Consider the following 18,769-nt stretch of genomic DNA (forward strand, 5'->3'; position numbering starts at 1 on the left):
TCTTTTTTGTTGTTGTTGTTTTTTTTTTTAAAAGGACCACCACCAAACTATGACGGACATCCAATCCCTCTGCATCATTCTGACTTCCCCTTGACTGCTATTTCAAGCGTAGACCCACATCAGCTCCCGATGATGATGCTACGGCTACTTTCACTACATATTCCCTTGTTTGTGCTCGAAACGTCAACAAAGAATGAGCCACGACATTTGAACGACTCGCCTCTAAGCTGCTTACGATACAGTTGTGGCTTGGAGATACACACAGAAATCTCGGAGAGGGGTGTACGTCTACACTGATTGAAGAACGGCGCTCTTGGATGGAGCCCCCCCCCCCCCCAAAAAAGACGTCAGGTCGCACAATGAGAAATCACAGCTCTTTTCACTTTCTGTCCATCTGCTCGCCACGGCGCTCGCTCGCCGCGCGCCATTTGGCTGTATTTTTTCTCATCAGCCGCCACAAAAGAGCCGCAGATCCAATCACAGAGATCAGACTCGGGCCAAGACCGCGAGAACGGGAGCCAAGGAGGAACACGGCAGAATGAACAGCCCATTCTCCCAAGATCACGCACACACAAATTCAGAGTGCACAACATTCCCAAATGCGAGAAAGGGACAACCACCTCCTCCACAACGTCCAAAATGGAGAGAGGGAAATGGACCGTTCCACATTTCGTGTTTTCCAAAAGGCCGAGGGGTCGTAGTGGAAAGACGAGGGCCGAAAAATACTTGAAATGCGGCACGCGTTCCCTCTCGCGCACGCACACCTCCAGCGTTAATTGTGTGAGAGCAAGTCATCAGCGGCAGTGCATTAGAATAATGGAAATCGACGGCGCGGACCTGCGCAGGCCACAACGCGTGCCATCCGCACTGTTTGTGCACAGCCCAACAATTATGTCATTATCGCGCTGTGTGTGTTCCCATGTGAGCGTGGCAAACTGTACATCGAAATCTAAACTTTAAAGTACCTGTAAGGAGGCATCTGTGGGGGGGTTTTGTTTTGCTCCTTGGTGCAGTTGCAAAAGGGTGGAAAATCGCCAGTAAATCTCTGAAAAGTGTCCAGCAAAAATTTCCACGGGAAGTCAAAGACCCTAAAGTGAATTGAGAGAATACACCGTTCATGTTTGAAGATACAGTAATTGCTGAAGCTCTGCAAAGACTATGAGAACTATGTAATTGGGAATTATGGAGCTATAGCGTGAAATTGAAAACAAATGATCATTTCCAAAAATAATGATTAACAAAACATTCGAACATTTCCGGAACCAGAAAAAGAAAACATGAAACAACAACAGATGAAGAGTTAAGGAAGAAGCGGGTTGCTAAAGAGAGAAGATGCTGGCGAGAATTCAAGGGAACGTGTGGATATATCTTCTCTCTTCAGCAACCTGCTTCTTTCTTCCTTAACTCTTCATCGATCTTTTTATGGTTTACGAAATGTGATTTGGGATGGACATCTCGTTCCATCTGCGAAGCCTTCCCTTCCCGCGATGCGGGAGCCAATCATGTTGAAGCGGGGCGGGTCTTGCCGAGAAACGCCGTGGGAGTTCATAGAATGTCTGTGAAATGGGCCCCTCCCTTTCCGCGTGTCCGTAATTGGAATTTGGTTCGGCGTTTTGTAAAAGTGTTTCTGCTTTTCTTTTTGTGGTTGCTGAAATGTTAAATTGTTTCGTGTTTTGTTTTTGTGTTTTCTGAAATGTTAAAGTGTTTCACAATTTAGCACTTCCAGGCCACCGTAGGGGCGTCTAAAATGAGGCACCGCGAGTGGCTCTTCCCCTGTTATGTAAGAACTTGAACGCCAACATTGTTTTTGGTTCTGCCAACTTACATCTTCGTCTTCAGTGCTGCGCATACATTGCGGCTGTCTTTTTCTCCCCGCGCCTTTTCCACAGCGAGGAAGCGAGATCTCAAACGGGGTCTGATTGGGTTGGACGAAATCCAGTTTGCATTCAGGTGCTGTGGCTGACCTGCTGGTTTTAGTCCACAGAGCATGAGATTTTGCAACCGCAGTTCGAGACAGCCTCACATGGACGCAGGCCGAAACGCCGACACGTTGGGTAGACGCAAATGGCAGCGCGTGACATGGCGGTTCTTTTTTGTCCTGGTCCATCCATCCATCCATCCCTTTTCTATACCGCTTATCCTCACTCAGGTCACGGGTGCGCTGGATCTGTGAGGTAAATATAGATTTCTGCCACGTTTTTCTTCAATACCGTAAGGCACTGAAAACTTTGTGACTCCCTGGCTCCGTTTGATTGGACAAATGGAGTCATACGTGACTCTGAAGCTCAGCGAGGTAAGGCGGAACGAGATCTTCATAGATTTGAAAACAAATAGCTGAATCTGGCGGCATGGCCGGTTAGCACATCTGCCTCACAGTTCTGAGGACCAGGGTTCAAATCCCGGCGCCGCCTGTGTGGAGTTTGCATGTTCTCCCCGTGCCTGCGTGGCTTTTCTCCGGGCACTCCGCTTTCCTCCCACATCCCCAAAACATGTGTGGCAGGTTGATTGAAGACTCTAAATTGCCCGTAGGTGTGAATGTGAGTGCGAATGGTTATTTGTTTGTACGTGCCCTGCGGTTGACAGGCGACCAGTTCAGGGCGTACCCCGCCTCTCGCCCGGAGATAGCCGGGATAGACTCCAGCACGCCCGTCACCCTACTGAGGAGAAGCGGTCCCGAAAACGGATGGACGAATAGCTGAATGTTAAAATGAACTCTCCAGTGCAAAAGAAGGCAGCGGAAGGAGGCCAGAACAGGAGTTGCATGCTCCCCCTTACGTGTTCCAGTTAAGAGGCGAGCAGCAGCATTTTGGACTGACTGAAGACGTTTGAGAGAGGACTGGCTGACTCCAAAGAAAAATGCATTACAGTAATCCAGCCGAGATGTGATGAAAGCTTGAATTACCGTTTCAAAGTGCTGCTGCATGAGAAAAAGAGGCACTTTGGCCAGCTGCCTGAGGGGGGGAAAACTAATAATAGGAGATTAAAAATACCCCCAAAAATAAATAAAGGAAAAATACAAGTAGCGCACAAGTATTGTTTCTTCTGAACAAAAATTCCCAAGTAAAAAGTATGTTGCATTAAAACAAGTCAAATGTATCCAAAAGTTACTAGTGCAAATGCAATGTCGTAAATGTTCCTTGTTACTCCGCAACTCTGGGTTCAAAAATCACGGTTGGGTAACGACTTAAATTGCAAGGTACATAAACAGCAAAATGCCATATTGTTTCAAATTGAGAGCGTGAACCCAGAGCACAAGCTCGGGAATTCCCATTTTGTCTCCTCCACCCATCACCCTTTGACCCCATCGGTCTATTTGGAGATCCAGACACGGCCTTCCGCTCCCTTCCAGTCTGCACAAAAGGAACAAGCCAGAGGAAAATAGTTAACTGTTCACTTTCCTTCTTCCTATAGTCGCCCCCTTCCATGTCTAAAACGGGTGAGGCCTTTGGAAAGTGGCAGGACCTCATTAGGGCCCGGAGACTTAGCAAAACACAGCAAAGAGCACAGAGGGAAGACCCTTCCAGCCCTAAACGAGTGCCCGCCGTATCCGTTGGACATGGCAGACACTTCCTGGATTCGAGGTGGGCAAGAGGAGACCACCTGCTGAGAACAAAACTAAAGTACTTTTTTGTAGGGAATAGAATCGTCATTTTACAAGAAATGTAAATATGTGGAACATTTCCAAATTTCAAGAGAATAAAACTTTTATGGAGAGATTTTTCAAAGGAATAAAGATGCAACTTTTTTTTTTTTTTTTAATTAGTAAAATGTAATTTTCCAAGAGAAAGAAAGTCATAATTTTGAGAAAAGTCACGCTTAAGTTGTATTTTTTTCTTAAAAAGAAGTACTAGTACTAAGTACTAACGAATAAAGTTGCACGTTTAGCAGAATTTTTTTGATTTGGAAAAATATTTTAACATTACAAAAATAAAGCCCTGCTATATGGAAGGTGACATTTGTTTTTCTATTAAAGGAATTAGTCCAAGTTTTGATTTCATGAGAGTAGTGTCCAAATATTTAACAGGAATAAAGATCATTTTGTGCGCCCCATCCCTTCTCGTGCAATGGGCTAGTCCATCTTACTGCGCATGTGCAGATTCAAGAAGCGGTTGGCAAAGCAAACTCGGCGGCGGCGGCCCGTTGTGAGGAAAATTAAGCGGAGCAAACTAAGTGGAGTGGAGAAGAGGAGAAGGTGAAATGGAAAAAAAAAAACGTTTTCATCCCAAGTAGCAAAGATTTCAAGCACTGTCGAATGTGCAGAAATGACAACAGCAAGAGCCAGACACAGTAGTGCTGCTGTCTGAGCTTTAGCCATCTTAGGAAAGAGGAGAATTTGATCCAATTCACACTTACATGGATGAGAAACATCAGAGAGCGCTAAGGAGGACGTGTGACCTTAGGTTCTACTACCTTTTGTCAGTGTGGCCATAACACTCCTTTTCCACTCGTACCTTTTGTTCATTGGGACAACTTCCTGATCTGCTGTCTTAAAAAAAAAAAAAAAAAAAATTGCAGTAACTTGGTATTAATCAACAGGAGGAACACAGGCATATTCAGCCCACTTTTAAAGCGCACCGAAATCTACGCAATACTTATTTTAATGGAGGCTGCTGGGGTTTCAATTCAAAGAGAAGTAGCGCAGCACACGGACAACAAGAGGCCATTGAAAAGCATCAGTGGAGTCTTCAGAGTTAGCGGCGGTGTCACGGATGTTGGACAACACGCATTTATCTCACCGACAGGCGCCATTGTGCGGGAAAGGTGCGAGGTCTTTTATTTTTCTGTGAAACCTCTTAGCGCGCCATAATCAGGAGTGATAATGCGTCTCATTCTATGCTAATGTGCGCTTTTTACAGTAATCAGGCGACAGGTGACGATGGCGCGCGCTACGAGAGATGTCGGCGAGGGCCGAAGTGTGGACGCAAGGCACCATTAGTGACTTCCCAGGTCCTCTTCAGGAATACAATGGGCGACAAAATTGCTTTAATGGGAAAAAGGGCTAACATGAGACGTACGCGCACACACACCGCCTTAGCAAATCACTCAAGCCGTGGAGAGGTTGGCGGGAGAGGGAGGGCGGGAGAATATGATCACTTACACTTGAAAAAATGGACATGGAGGAGAGAAAATAGATGATGAGGAGCGAGTCGGCGCTGCTCTCCTTCCACTTACTTCCTCCCACTAGAGTCGGTAGTTTTCCAAAACACCGACATGCGCGCGCACAATACTGCCCGTCGGTTTATTTCCGAGCTGGTCGCTCGTTCCTTTAACCCGCGGGGGTCATTTGCAACGCTGACAAAAGCCTGTTTACTATCATGCATGTAGTATTTCCTTCCCAGGTAATCCGTGGTGGGAAGTAACCAAGTACAAATACTTCATTCCTGTACTGTACCAGAATATTTTATTTTTAGATTTTTCAATCGTAAAATAGATAACTGTGTCATACTCAATTGTGGCGATATAGCGTAAAACTGTTGTTTACCTTTTTTTGGGGGGGGGGCGTGGCTACAACGGTGCCGCATGATGCACTTCGGCTTGGGCATGCCCCTCCTCTATTATTTAAGAACTGAGCATCTTCGTTCGCATCCACAGTTATCCGGTTCAAGTGCGACGTACAGTGAGCTAGCTAGCTATGCTTAGACCCCGGAAATGCATCTTCCCTTTGGTGAGGCTGCTTTAGTGTGCCTCGTTGTGCCTGTGACGATCCGGTGGGATATATTCCAGCTACTGGATGGATGCTTTCAGCAGATACTTTTTCGCAGCTCAAACAGGCGTAAGAAAGATGCTAGGCGAAGTAACGATTTTTTTGGCCTCATATTATAAACATATTATTCCAATTTGGCAGGGTTTGTTAACAACACTCTTGACATACTTATTTTCACTTTACGGACAGTGAAGGCATCGCAGCCTTTTCAATGTTCAAAGAAGTCCGGATGACCACTGGCAAGCATTAGAATGTCCTAAATAAACAAGTGATGTTGTTACAAAGGTGACGCACACTTGCTCTGTAAGACGAGGCTCGTGGCTCTTTTGCTGCTGCAGGCCGACGGGGCCTGAGCATCTGTGCCGTGAGGCGGGACGACTCCGAGAAATGTCCGCGCCGCCGCAAGATGGAGACTCCCACTCGCTCTCCGTCGCTACCTTCGAACGCCTCAGTTAAGCGGTCGTCGCCCGTTCTCCGACCCGCCCCGGCTCACCAGAGTCGCCTCCCCACCTGCTTCCCCCGAGTCTCCTAATCACCCAATCGGCAACATCACCACTTCCGTCTAATGGCTGTCAAAACGTATGAGACGTCAACGAGTCCGCCTTCCTGTGAACCTCCCATTTTGCACCCCCTTGAGGGAAACCGGGTGTCGTCTGGCTGAGTCTTTGTGCGTGTGTCGGAACAGGATGCATCCCATCGCCAGGAAGACCCCGCGCCTCCAAGGAACAGACAGATTAGTGGCTGGCTTCTTTGCTCCCAGCGCGACATTCCCGGGAAGGTCTCCTAAACAGGCGTCACATTCCCCTCCGGGTGGCCGGCGGCAAAGCCGGCAAAGCCACCATAGCGCCACAAAACCCCCGCTCCTGCCCCCCTTAAAAAAAGACAAGATTAGAAACAGATCCAATGGCGCTCTCTTCTTCTCCATCTGCACTTCTGTTAATTACCCTTCTTGTAGAACCTCTGAGGTCGAACACAATTGGTTGTTTGAATTTCTGTTTTTGCAGTGAATTTCTCCCATGTGCAATAATGGGAGGCAGCACGGCAGACTAGCGAAGCGTTTCCCAAACGTCATCTCTCACTGTATGTGCCGCGGCACGGTGCCCTCGTGGTTTGCAGTCTGCCTCACAGTTCTGTTGGATTCCAACCAGTTACTGCCACCGAAAGAATATATTCGTCAAGTACGTTCTTCAACAAGCAGGCGTGGAAGATGGTCTCGCCCAGCTTGTCTGTGAAATGCACGTTTGTAAACCACTGGAATGACGAACAGATCCCTGTAGATGGCGCCGTTGCATCGCTTTGGATTGGAGATTGATTTGAGATTTGAAGATTAAGATTAGGCAGGCAGTCTCGGTTTTCTCACGTCGTTTATGAGGGAGTGGGACAAGTTTAGGCACCTCACACTCAAACAGAGTTTGTATATGTATGGTCTCGACAGAATATGTAAGTTGAAAGTGTGTGTTGTAATTATGAGAAAAGATGACTCAAAATGTTTTCATATTTATAAAATGTTTTTAAATCGGCAATGTCCGGCTTTTGCGGGTGGGTCTGCAGCATATCCATGACTCTACTGGGCAGCCAGGACAGAGATTTAAGCACTTCTTTTCTACACTGCTCCCCCAAAGGCACCCACAAAAAGCCCAAGTGAACAGATTAATTTCGACTTTGAAAGTTCCATTGTAGCTAAAACTGCCCTGCCCTTGAGGTGTTTGTTGGGCACCCCAGCTCAGGCCTCTTCCACCATGCACGGTCCAAGCGAGAAGAAAACAAAGGCCCAGAAGGAGGCCCAGTCTCGGGGAGGGGGGGGAGGAAGGCCACAGAAAGTGCGCGCAGCCGAGCGTAAGCGAGGCGTTGAGACAGCGCGGGTCCGCAGAGACGAGCACCCGGCTAATGCCGCGTTAGCCGGCCGCTGACGGCGTGCCTGCGTGCCACGCGTCGCCCTTCCACACGGATCACGGAGGCCCACAGCGCAACGAAAGGAGACACCTCAGGTCTCGGGGGGAGCTATTACTCGTGACACGTCTTTTGGCCACCGGTTGCGACTCCTTTACCATCTGAGCCTCTCGGACGGTGACTCACACGCTGCCACGCGGGCCCGCTCGCCAACGAGAGGGGCTGGAAATAGGATGTGGCGGGGAAGGTGAGGTAGAACAACGCTCAGAGCGGGAACGATAACGCACACTTGCACGGGGGGTGGGCTTTACACAGCAAGGCACCTTGGGTAATTTGACTGGAAGTCCAGTTTATGGGACATTAAGTGCCACTACTTCCTTGGAGACTGTCCTTCTGTCTTGAACCAACAAATCACAAGTGCTACAGTGCACCGTTGGCCTACATCAGGGAAATGTCACCATTGATTACTTTGATAACAAATTCAACTGTTGCGCCTATAAATGGTGTCAGTTGTTTGTTTGCATGACACTATTCTGTTTAGTGACCACCTTGTTTGTTTTCATAATGTTGTCGGGATGGGAACAAATTATAAATAAGTCGAAAACCACTCATTATGACGGATACCGACTTGATCCCTTCCGGGGCCCGTAATTGTGCCGTCATAAAACTTTAAAGTAATGGTCAAAGTACCATTTTAACCTGCATGCGTAAAAACTCCCAACAACAACTAAGTGTCGTCACGGCTAACCTTTTGCCGAAAGAACCGGGCTTCGACCCCGGAACCTCTGCGCTGTGAGGCAGACGTGCCACTTACGTATGGCTTCATAAGACTGACAGCAATTTGCTACATTTTGGTCAACAGGCTAAAAAAAAAACTTTACCTGGACCAGTTCTGTTTACGCTGTCGTCTAGTATGTGTGTATCAAGTTTGTGTGTGTATGTGGAGAGTTGGGGTTGTAACGAAGAGGCATTGTGTCTCCTCGTAATGACATCATGGCTCTGACAGAAGCTGGAAAAGATGCCTGAGGTTCTCCGAGCGGAACTCTTCAACTTGGCGCAAGAGTGTGCGTGAACGTGGGCGCGTTTGTGCGTGTCACTCCCGAGGCTACAGGAGTCCTCCTGGGCTTTGCGAGCTAAAGTCAAAGCGTCAAAGACAAAAACAAAACTTGACCACAAGCAATATGAAACAGAGGGCAGGCCATTTGGCTGCTGCCCGTGTGGAAAAGTAACGCATGCGTGCGTGCGTGCGTGAGTGGGAAAAGACAACAGGGAGAGCGGTCCAGGAAGTTGGAGGAATATGTGGGGGGCAACTGGGCCTGCAGGCTCACGGGAGTGACACTCCGAGGGCTCACCATGAGAAGTGTTGCATCATGCGAGTCCTTGGCGTGTCCTCTCCATCTTGCCTCGGAGCAGACGGACGCTTCCCTGCGGCAAAGACACTCGCACAAATGCGCACCTTGGCTCGCTGTGTCCTACACTACACACACAAAAAGTCACCAGTAACGGAATTCTTCAATATTAGTTTGTAGAAAAAGTACACAAGCCAGTGATGGATTCAACAAGATGATCACACGGTTCACGTGGATTGTTACTGTGGTTTGGAGGTCACACTCAATCTAGTTTTTAACTAATTCATTCAATTAAAAAAGGCTGAAAAGAATTTGGATGATTTGAAATGAAAAAAAAATCCAATGTAATTTCCCATCGATGTTATGAATATTTCCGATTCATTATTTAATTAATTTGCTGTTTGAGGAAGAAAATGACAATATTTTATATCCTCGTTGAAGCTCAAAATGAACACCGCTCCATTTCCTTCGTGGAAAAAGAAACATTGAGGCAAATTAAATTATCGAACATTTTTATGTGAATGAACTTTAAATTCACATACATTACATTTTAACAGAAAAATAAAATGTAGTTTAATTAATGTAATTTTCTATTAATGTATTACTATTTACTATTCATTATTTAATTTGCTGTTTGAACTTTTTCTCAAAATAAGAACCATATTTTCAGGTGCAAAAAGTGCCCAAAAAAGAAAATATTTACAACTTCCCAATTTGACTGGTTCCATGCTGTGGTAGGTGCTGCTGTTTTGGTGAGCACCTAATGGGCTCAGCAATTAACACTCTGATATTCGAGTGGGGACTATAGGAGCTCAAGTCACGACACTTAATAGCATTTGGGGGGTTCTGGGGAACAGAATATTATCTTTGTAAAGGGACAACTCTGAAAACGCCTCACGAGACGCGAGCGAGCCTCTGAAGCCTAAACGCGCGGCGGCATCAAACGCGCATCGGAGGAGGAGGACGAGGACTCGACGGAGGCTGCGAACACACCGGAGACACGCCTCGCGTCCGTGCCGGAGCGAGATTGACAGGCTTCTCCTCAGCACCGGAGGGAACCTCTCACCCCGAGCGTGTGCGCTAATGAGAGACGGGGCCTTCTGACGAGCGCTAATCGCCGCGGATGCTTGACCCCGCTGCCAATGAGGTGGGCACGAGGGAAGGCGAGGCGGCGCCGGTAACAACTTCCCTGACCTGTGCGTGTGTATGAATATGTCATTGAGGGTGACAGAAGCATTGAGTGAGAGGGTTCATGTTCAGTTCATACAGTCTGCTAAGTGGACTTCATCTGATGGGCGACTGTGTAATAATTACATTGTTATTGGTATTACATTACGACACGTAGAGCAACTACACTCGCGGGAGCGGCACAGTACAAATTAGCGTTCCCCATTGAAATGAATGGAAATGCCATTAATCCGTTCCAGGCTCCCATCCCAAAAAAACATTTTTGTTTGTGGTTTTTAATAAGATAGCATTCTATAATTATTGTGCTTTATAAAAGCAACAATTAAATAGAATGTAAAGAATTGCTCTTTCCTGTGTTCCCATAGGGAGGCAGTATAATAAAGTCATGCAGCCACCAACAAAGAAGAACAGTACTACTTCTTGGGGTCACTCGCATCGCAATGGCCGACTTTTCTAACGTTTCTTAAAGGAGCAGTTACCCCACAATTAACAGAGGGAACAGCAATTTCAGGGACACATGCAAAATGTTAATTATGATTATGAAAATAGAATCCACATGATCAGAATGACTCATTTTATCAAGTAACATTGTGGACAATAAAGCCATATTTAAAAAAAAAAAAAAACCTGATTTTGAATCATTTTACTACTTATTACCCACACTGTAGTCAGGAGAGCAGTTTGCGGGACCTTCAGAATCACACACGTCAAATGGAAAAAAAAAACAAAAAAAAACATGGTAGACACTATAAAAGCATCCCGCCACACCACTCATCAGTAGCACTGCCTTGCTCATTTCCCACATCCTGTCTTGTCCTGTCCTTTTCTGTCCTCTCTCATCTTGTTCTATTGGTTAGTTGTTGCCTGTCCTCAGCGGGTAACACCATTGGCACTGTACGGTAATATGGACCACTGTATTTAAGAGGTAGTCAATAAACACCGTTTCTTATTGTGCTTGCAGTTTGCGTACTGAGAGCAGTTTGTAACATTTGGCTTACTTTTTGTGTTAATCAAGACTGTAAGGGAAAGAAAAAAAGGAGTGGGCTAACCCTTTTCCACACAGTTGTTGCCTCGGCAGCAAGTAATGAGGGAGAATTAAGTTGTATATTTTAACCATAAACTGTTTACTTTAAAAAAATTAAGATATAAAATATTAGAAAACATTTGATTAAAAAATAGTGTATATGCAATTGTAGTAACTGGATATCACTGATGAGTTACAGTAACCGTCTCTAATGGTTGACGCAAATTAGTTACAATCTTAAATTAAAAAAAACAATTTTTAAAAACTGTGTGTAACCCCTAAAAAAGAACAAAAAAACGATGTGTGCGTGTATGGTTGCCATGGAGCGAGCTCACAGCACGGCCACGGTGACGCGCGATGCGAGCGACAGCGGCTCTCCACGAGTACGGCGCCGCCCCCGTCGATGTCTTTACTGGGCTCAAAGGAAGCGAGGCTGCGCAATGTCGCTCAGGTGTGTTTATTGTTTGCAACGCGGTCGAGTCAGTGCAGTATGGATGGTACACACAGGAGGAAATAAAACATGTTAAGAGAGATTGATATGGATGATTTAATGTGCAAAAATGACAAGACACCATCACCGGAATGTTCACTATAAAGTTCAGTCATTAGACTATTAATAAGTTTCTTCAATGCAAAACTTGAAGGTCCTTTAAAAAGGGATATTTACACAAAATCTGATTTCTTATTTTCCATGACAACATTAATTCAGTGTTTAGTGCAGTTTGTTGTATACAAAAGAGTTTGTTTTGCCCCCTCCCCCCCAAAAGTCTGCTGACTTTATTCACTTGGATGGAGAATTTCAGCCCCTTGTAATAATGCCCACCTACTACTTGGCCACATTTTTGCTTCCGAACATGCATAGTAAACCCCTGATATTGCAAGTGGCGGTAATTAAAAAATAGAAGTATTCCAACAAGGGCATCCTCATCCCGTCTGGTTTGGGCTAATCTCTGTGGGCATGCTTGTCTGTAAAGAAATCCTAGCGTTTCTGCCCTCAATAAGCTCGCCGTCAGTGCAAGTGTTGCAAAGTTTCACCTCTTGCTCTCGTTTGCTCATGGCTTATAGCAACAACAAAAGGAGTGTCAAACTAAAGGTTTAGTGGAGCATCAGTCAAGCAAATAGAAATTATTGGAACTGTACATGATAAGGTAACAATGCTGTTTGGTAATGAAAGCAATTTAACGTAAAAGTGGACTTTTGTCCCCGCTGATCTCTATTCTGTCTACCTGGAGTGTAACAGTGATGGCCAGTTTCCCAGCATGCATCTCTGGAAGGGCTGAGCAGCATCTACTTGGTCCAGTCCACTTTGGCAAAGAAGGGGTGCGATTTGATGTCGTCCACGCCGGCCACTCCTGCGCCCAGTCGCTCTGCGGGGTTGTACTGCAGCAACTGGCACACGGGAAATAAAGGCTTCAGCAACAACAGAAATACAGTAGAACCTTGTTTTTTTTTGGGGGGGGGGGGGGGGGGGGGGGGGGAATGGGTGGTGTGAATCTTTTTTGTTTTATTACATTTTTCATTGAAATTTTGGCCCAGTTTTCGTACAAAAAAAAAAAGGTGCGACTGAGCCATAGTGGAATCGATGCGCCATGCCACGTGCTTGTGGCTCGGTCTGCCTTTGTTTCTCGTGAAGTGAGCATCATCTGACCCATTTCCTGAATTGTGTGAAAAGGGTTCGACCGACGCCAAGGCGTACGCAACGACGCAAGCTTCCACTCGTGCGTCATCGGTGTCGCCGAGCGGACCGGGAGAGTTGTTTTTGCCCAGAGTTGTGAACAAAAGCAATATACGTGTGTGTGTGTGTGTGTGTGTGTGTGTGTGTATTGTAGTTCTGGAATAAAGCTTGGCGTCTGTTGGACCACTTTTTACACAATATGACCATTTATCCACTTCATTAGTCATTTGTATTTATTTTACACTGATTTCGCTATATAAAACTAAAATTATTCCCTATGAAATATATTTTTTGTTAATATTTTTGAGTGTCTGGAATTTATTTCCTATGAGAACTATTGCTTTGATTTTAATACGATTTGGTTTTAGTCCGATTTTCTGGAACGGATTCATCACAAAAAACAAAGTTCCAATATAATAACAATACAATTTATCCATTTTCTATATTGCTTATCTCTTGGTGGGTGAACACCATGGACTGGTGAATTGTAATAATAATAAAAATAAACATAAAAAAGTAGTATATAATTCAGTTTTATTAATTCATTATACAGATTACATTTTATAATAAAAGTAATAATTATAATACTACTTATAATATTACAATTGTTTTAGCAATTTTGACCAAAAATACTTTTTGAGACATAAAATCATACTACAGAGTGTCACTGAGCAATGACAGGTTGCCAGTAATGTGGTAATGCAATTGTCCTCTAGCAATTTGGAGCAGTTTGAAATGACTAATAGAGCGATAATGTGGTACAGTGACAATTGTGCAAATGGCGCAGATAGTTCTCAAGCACGAGTGGCCAATATTGGGTGTTTCCAATAATTTGGTCCTACGATGCTGCTTAATGTGCTAGCCAAAATCCCATTTTCCTTTGCTAATGTACAGATAGTTGTGTCTGTAAGTTGAGCTTGAGCTTCCTGAAAGGTGCCTATAAATAAAATGTTATATTGCCACATCACTGAAGAGTAGTTATGATGAGGTCTTGCTTTGGCGTTACAAAATAACAACCTCATTATTGAGTATGTTCTCATTGTCGCTGTGTATTTGCTTTGCACGGCCACCTGTTCCAGCAGCGATCTGGCTTCCTCCGACAGCGACTCGGGGATGTTGAGTGCCGTGTGGCGTCCGATTCCTGCTGGATGGCACTGGAGCAGCGACTGTGGCGAGAGATAACCATCAGCGCAAACACAAAGAAAAAAACTAAACGTGACCAAGCGGGGTAGGGACACCCGCTGAGTCTCGGCCGGAGCGGGAGGAGGAGGACAGAGCACCTGAAACAACAATGATGACGGCGGTTACGCTCTTCTTGGAACTGCCGGCGTATGTCACAAAATGGAAAACATACTGTTTTTAATCATCCATATTTTCAAAAAGTTCACTGCAGGGTTCAACCAGGAGGGATTACAAGGCAAAATAGCGCACTCACCCGAAAATACAAACAAAAAAGTAACTGAGTGAGTGAAAGGGAGCACAAGACCTGTAAGTGCTCTCCAAAACCGCACAGTAAAGCCTTATTGTTCAAATAATTGACAATAATGGCCTGTAATCATCGCGGAGCAGCAGCGCATCTTCCGGCAGAACCGAAAAAACAAAACGGCAGAGATGAGTGTGTATCCTTGTGTGTGTGTGTGTGTGTGTGGCAAGCTGTGCGTTTCGTTTGTGTTAGGGGCCCCGATGTGCCCCCCACCCCACCCCACAACTCCCCTCCCCTCCCTTTCCCTTCCACCCCCAGCTGGAGCTGTTGCCTCGCTCCCTCTCTCCCGATACGTGCTGCAGGACTTCTGGCTTGGTTCCTGGCTGCAGTCAAGACTGCCCCAGGCAAGATCTTATCCTGCAAGGATCAAGAGACACTATTTGCGCTCGTGTCTGTGTGTATCTTTGCCAGGACGGTACCCAGACGTAATCATCAAAGGAGACATCTGTGTGACTGACTTTGTTTTTCCCCAGGTAAGCGTCCGTGCGTGCGTGCGTGCGTGCGTGTGTCATTAAACACAATAACACCAACCTAACACCCCCAACTCATGTTTGGGACACTGATGGGCACCGTTGATGGCTGATAAGAAAATATGCCCACTGGCAAACAGTTACACTCGATTTAAATTTAATAGACAACGAAAAATTGAAGGGCCCTTTTGCACATGCACTTTGTGTGTGTGTGTGTGTGTCTGTGGAACCTCCAATGTTAAACACAATCTGATCCTTTACGCTGGTCCACATCTGATTTGCTCAGATTTCAGACTAATTTTATTGTGAATAATAATTGCTATTGAATGAACCTGTTCCAGGGCCAAACAATTGCCATCCTATAACATTTTATCAATTGTGTTGACAATGTTTTAAGTAAAAGAAAATTATCTTAAGGGGGGAAAAAAATGAGCTAAAGGGGAACTACCTACAATCTACCAAAAAGCCAGAGGAAGAACAAGCATGAGGGAGGAGTTGTCAATCATTTGCCAGGTTTCAGGAGCTTTGCTGAAACTATTTTGAAATGTCCAACTCTGGTTAAAAAAAAAAAAATAAATTAAAAAAATTAATTTAAAAAAAATCTATCCTTCGTTTGCTAACTGGGCATAAGACTAGGAAACAGAAGCTGTTCAAAGGGTTTCTTTTTTTAGTTAACTAACTTTTATGGCCTACAAATGCTTTTCATAGAAATATTTACTGTAATTATGACTTTGTTAGCTTGGGTAAACAACACATTAGGACTTACTGACAAATTTGGGTTCCTCACCTTTGTAGGAAAGAAACTTTGTCATGAATCATGTTGGCATGACACAAAAGCCAAAGAAAAAGCCAGCCACGTTTGTGTTGTTAATTGTCAACGTTACGCCAGACATGCGTTACGACTTTTTGGGGATACGAATTTCAAATTGTATGACTTTAGGGGCATTCGTCGTGACATGGTCCACTGTATTGGATTGTTTGTATACTCATACGGCAGCTTGAGATACTTCCAGACAAAAAAAAAACTCCCATCATTCCAAGTCTTTAAAAGATGGAGTCGAGCGATCAGCACTTGTGAGAGCTGCCCCGGTCTTCACCTTCGATGCCGACGTAAGGCTTGAGCCGCTGCTCCGGGAGCCCGGCGGTGCGCCAGGAGCCAGGAAAGAGGCCCGCGGAGGCCTGACCCCGTGGCCCGGCAGATGGAGCTCAAGCTGGGGGAGAAAGTCACACGGACACCCCTGGCACTCCCGGAGAACCAGTGCGAGAGGCGGCAGCCAAGACGCACCTCGCTCGCACAAACAACAACAAAACACACACACACACACACACACACACACGATCTGGCAAGACCATAAAGAGTGTGACAGCTGAATGCCAATCAACGTGCAGACATCCCACAATACCTTAGCCACAAAGGGGAAAAAAAAGAAAAACACAGTTCTGGCTCTTTTTGGACTCACCGTGCTTGTCAGCAGCTCAAACAGGATGGCGCCCAAACTCCACCAATCGCACGCAGCCGTCTCCTCGCCAATGCCTCCCACCTCTGAAATGAAAACACATTATGAGTCCATCTAGAAAGACGCTCCTGTGAGGGCGGAGGAAAACAATAATAATCCACTTGCGCTTCTTTTAAAACACGAAATTCAACTTGGTGAATGTGTGGCGGAGCTCCTGCAATTCAAGCTACTTCAGTTTCAAAACCCTCCGCATTGTTACAGGCCGACAACTTGAATCACTCAGTCATTCAACGCACTGACACGCTTGCTTCAAAAGGAGTGCGCACGTGCACACACACACACACACACGCACACGGAGTGTGTCTCATAAAAGGCCGATTTGCATAATAAAAAAGCAGTTAAATTGAGGAAACCGTCTGTGCCGCAACTTCACACCATCTGCATGACCCGACCTCGAAGCGCAAACACACACTCAGACTAAACGCGCACATTAAGAAATGTAAAGCGCCAACACAAGAGAACAAACAGCGCAATGGAGTTTTGTTCTCTTTCTACACCCGCTTGTTCAATTTGAGGCTCGGGGGTTGTTTCTTGACAAGCGACATTATTTAACGGTTCTCAATAATTAATTACAGAGACATGGTTTGCCGTTTCATCTTGCTCGAAGTTGTCCAACTTTGGCCCTTTTAATGAATTACTTATATGATCCTTGCACAGAAAGCCTCTGAAGGTGAACCTTTGATGGCAGATCTGTCCACTAAAAAAATCTAATCTTACCTAGTGAATTTAGCATATTTCTAGTACAAACATCTTACTGTACTTTTTTAAGATAGAAGATCCTGTTTTGAGAATTTGATCAAGTCATACTAGTTCCATTGGCGATTTCCCCCCCCCCCCCACTTATTTTAGGGAGGAAAATGTCTTGTTTTAAGTTTTTTTTTAAATAAATAAATAAATAAAGTTACTTTGTGGAGCCGGCCCTGATAGGAAATTGAAACTTTGCCAAGTCTGCACTTTTTTGAAGATCCTTTTTTCACCTTAGCCTTAGCGTGTAGCCTCTCGCTATCCTGTATAGCAATGCACTCTCGCGCTCTCATCTCTCCCGCGCTCTAGTTTGCGTGCTCACCCTACTGCTTGTCTTTCACCTCCCCATTCCCCCTTGTGCTTAGTGTGGACACAGACAGCTTATCTGCTACCAAAGATTGCGGTTGTAAACTCTTCTCCTTGTCATTTTTACTGTAGATTTGGGAGACATTATGCTAACACTCGACACAACCAGTTGCTTCGCTTTTTGTGTTCACGTTGCTTCCCATTTGGCTAGCGTTTCGTTTCACATCACAGTCAAGACGGAGTCTTTGTCGGTAAATATTGAACAGTATTCAATTGGGGATTGTCGTCCGTTTTGGGAGCATATGAGGGAGGAAGAATACTAAATAACACCACAAATGATCAGATAATCCTTGAGAAGCATCAGACAATTGGGCCTTGGCTGACTTGGCTCAAAAAAAGAGGACAAGAACTCAAATTATCAGCATGTGTGTACTCCACTTAAGACCCAAAAGAGTGACAACCTCCTGCCAAAGTCAAAAAGCGTGCGTCGGTGCATGCTACTAGCGCCGCTTGGCACCAGATGGCTTCTCATGCCGCTCAACTTCGCTTTGCTCCGCCCTCCGGGGGAGAGGAGGGTGGCGTTGGGGGTGGTCACCCAGGGGGGGCCTGTGACCCTGTGTGTGTGTGCCCAGGGATCAGGCTCCTCAGCTGGGGGAACATGAGGGACAAAGACCCCTTGTCTCCTGGAGGCTGACGGGGGAACTCTGCGGGCCGTGTGTGGCTCTCTTGCAGCCAAGGTTAGAGAGGGCTATGATACTGTTGTGTGTACACACTCACGCACACACACGCACACTTACAGCTAACTGAGCAACCAGTCTTCAGGGCTCCCCAGGATTACTGTTTTGACAGCCAAGGAGAGAAGATCGTCATTGAACAGACTAGTGATACCTGCGTAGCTCCACGCTGGAGGGGCGACAGTGAGCACACACACACACACGCGCGCGCACACACGTCTCAGAGCAAGGTCGATGTCATCACAATGGATTAATGTCTAAGGAGCTGCAGGGAGAGTACAGTGGAGCAGGCTACACTTACCGCTCTGTCAGAGCGAGGCACTGCGAAGGGGAGAAAGAGGACGGGAAAGGGGGGAATTAACCGCGTCCACAGGCCACAGGTCATCGCGAAACAACTCTTCCGCAGACTGACTCTGCCTTCAACTCGCATGTGCGGCAAATACTTGAGGTGGGAAATCAAACGAGGGATGCAGAAGAGTTCGACAATACTGCACGTTCACCTCGTGGCCTCTTCTTCTTCTTCCCCTTTACACTAAACAATGCAGCGCACACACTTTGCTTTGTATCTCAAATCACATCTCCTCTCTCCTGTGGGCCGTAAGGAACTCTCTCTCTTCTCCTGTCACGCCAACTTCCCCTCACATTTAACCGAAGAGTTCTATTGAAAGAGGAAGCGTTGTCAAAG

General features: G+C 45.8%; 1 protein-coding gene across 15 annotated transcripts in view; it reads right to left on the reverse strand.

Moving 5' to 3' along the window:
- The window catches only part of rps6kc1 (ribosomal protein S6 kinase polypeptide 1), a 79,850-nt gene that overhangs the window by 45,243 nt on the left and 15,838 nt on the right, over window positions 1-18,769 (reverse strand). For 6 of the 15 annotated variants that reach the window (XM_061753408.1, XM_061753407.1, XM_061753410.1 and 3 more), the window contains 4 exons: window positions 16,244-16,326; window positions 15,881-16,123; window positions 13,901-13,996; window positions 11,685-12,544 (listed from right to left, as the gene is read on the reverse strand). In XM_061753408.1, the coding sequence (XP_061609392.1) occupies window positions 12,443-12,544; window positions 13,901-13,996; window positions 15,881-16,123; window positions 16,244-16,326 (524 nt within the window). In that variant the 3' untranslated portion in view covers window positions 11,685-12,442. Of the gene's footprint in view, window positions 1-965; window positions 1,089-1,825; window positions 1,968-8,946; window positions 9,072-11,684; window positions 12,545-13,900; window positions 13,997-15,880; window positions 16,124-16,243; window positions 16,327-18,769 lie in introns of those variants that run through there. The other 9 variants (XR_009785380.1, XR_009785381.1, XR_009785378.1 and 6 more) reach the window with 5 other exon arrangements.

Source organism: Phyllopteryx taeniolatus, chromosome 18 (assembly GCF_024500385.1).
Source record: "Phyllopteryx taeniolatus isolate TA_2022b chromosome 18, UOR_Ptae_1.2, whole genome shotgun sequence".
Taxonomy (NCBI): domain Eukaryota; kingdom Metazoa; phylum Chordata; class Actinopteri; order Syngnathiformes; family Syngnathidae; genus Phyllopteryx; species Phyllopteryx taeniolatus.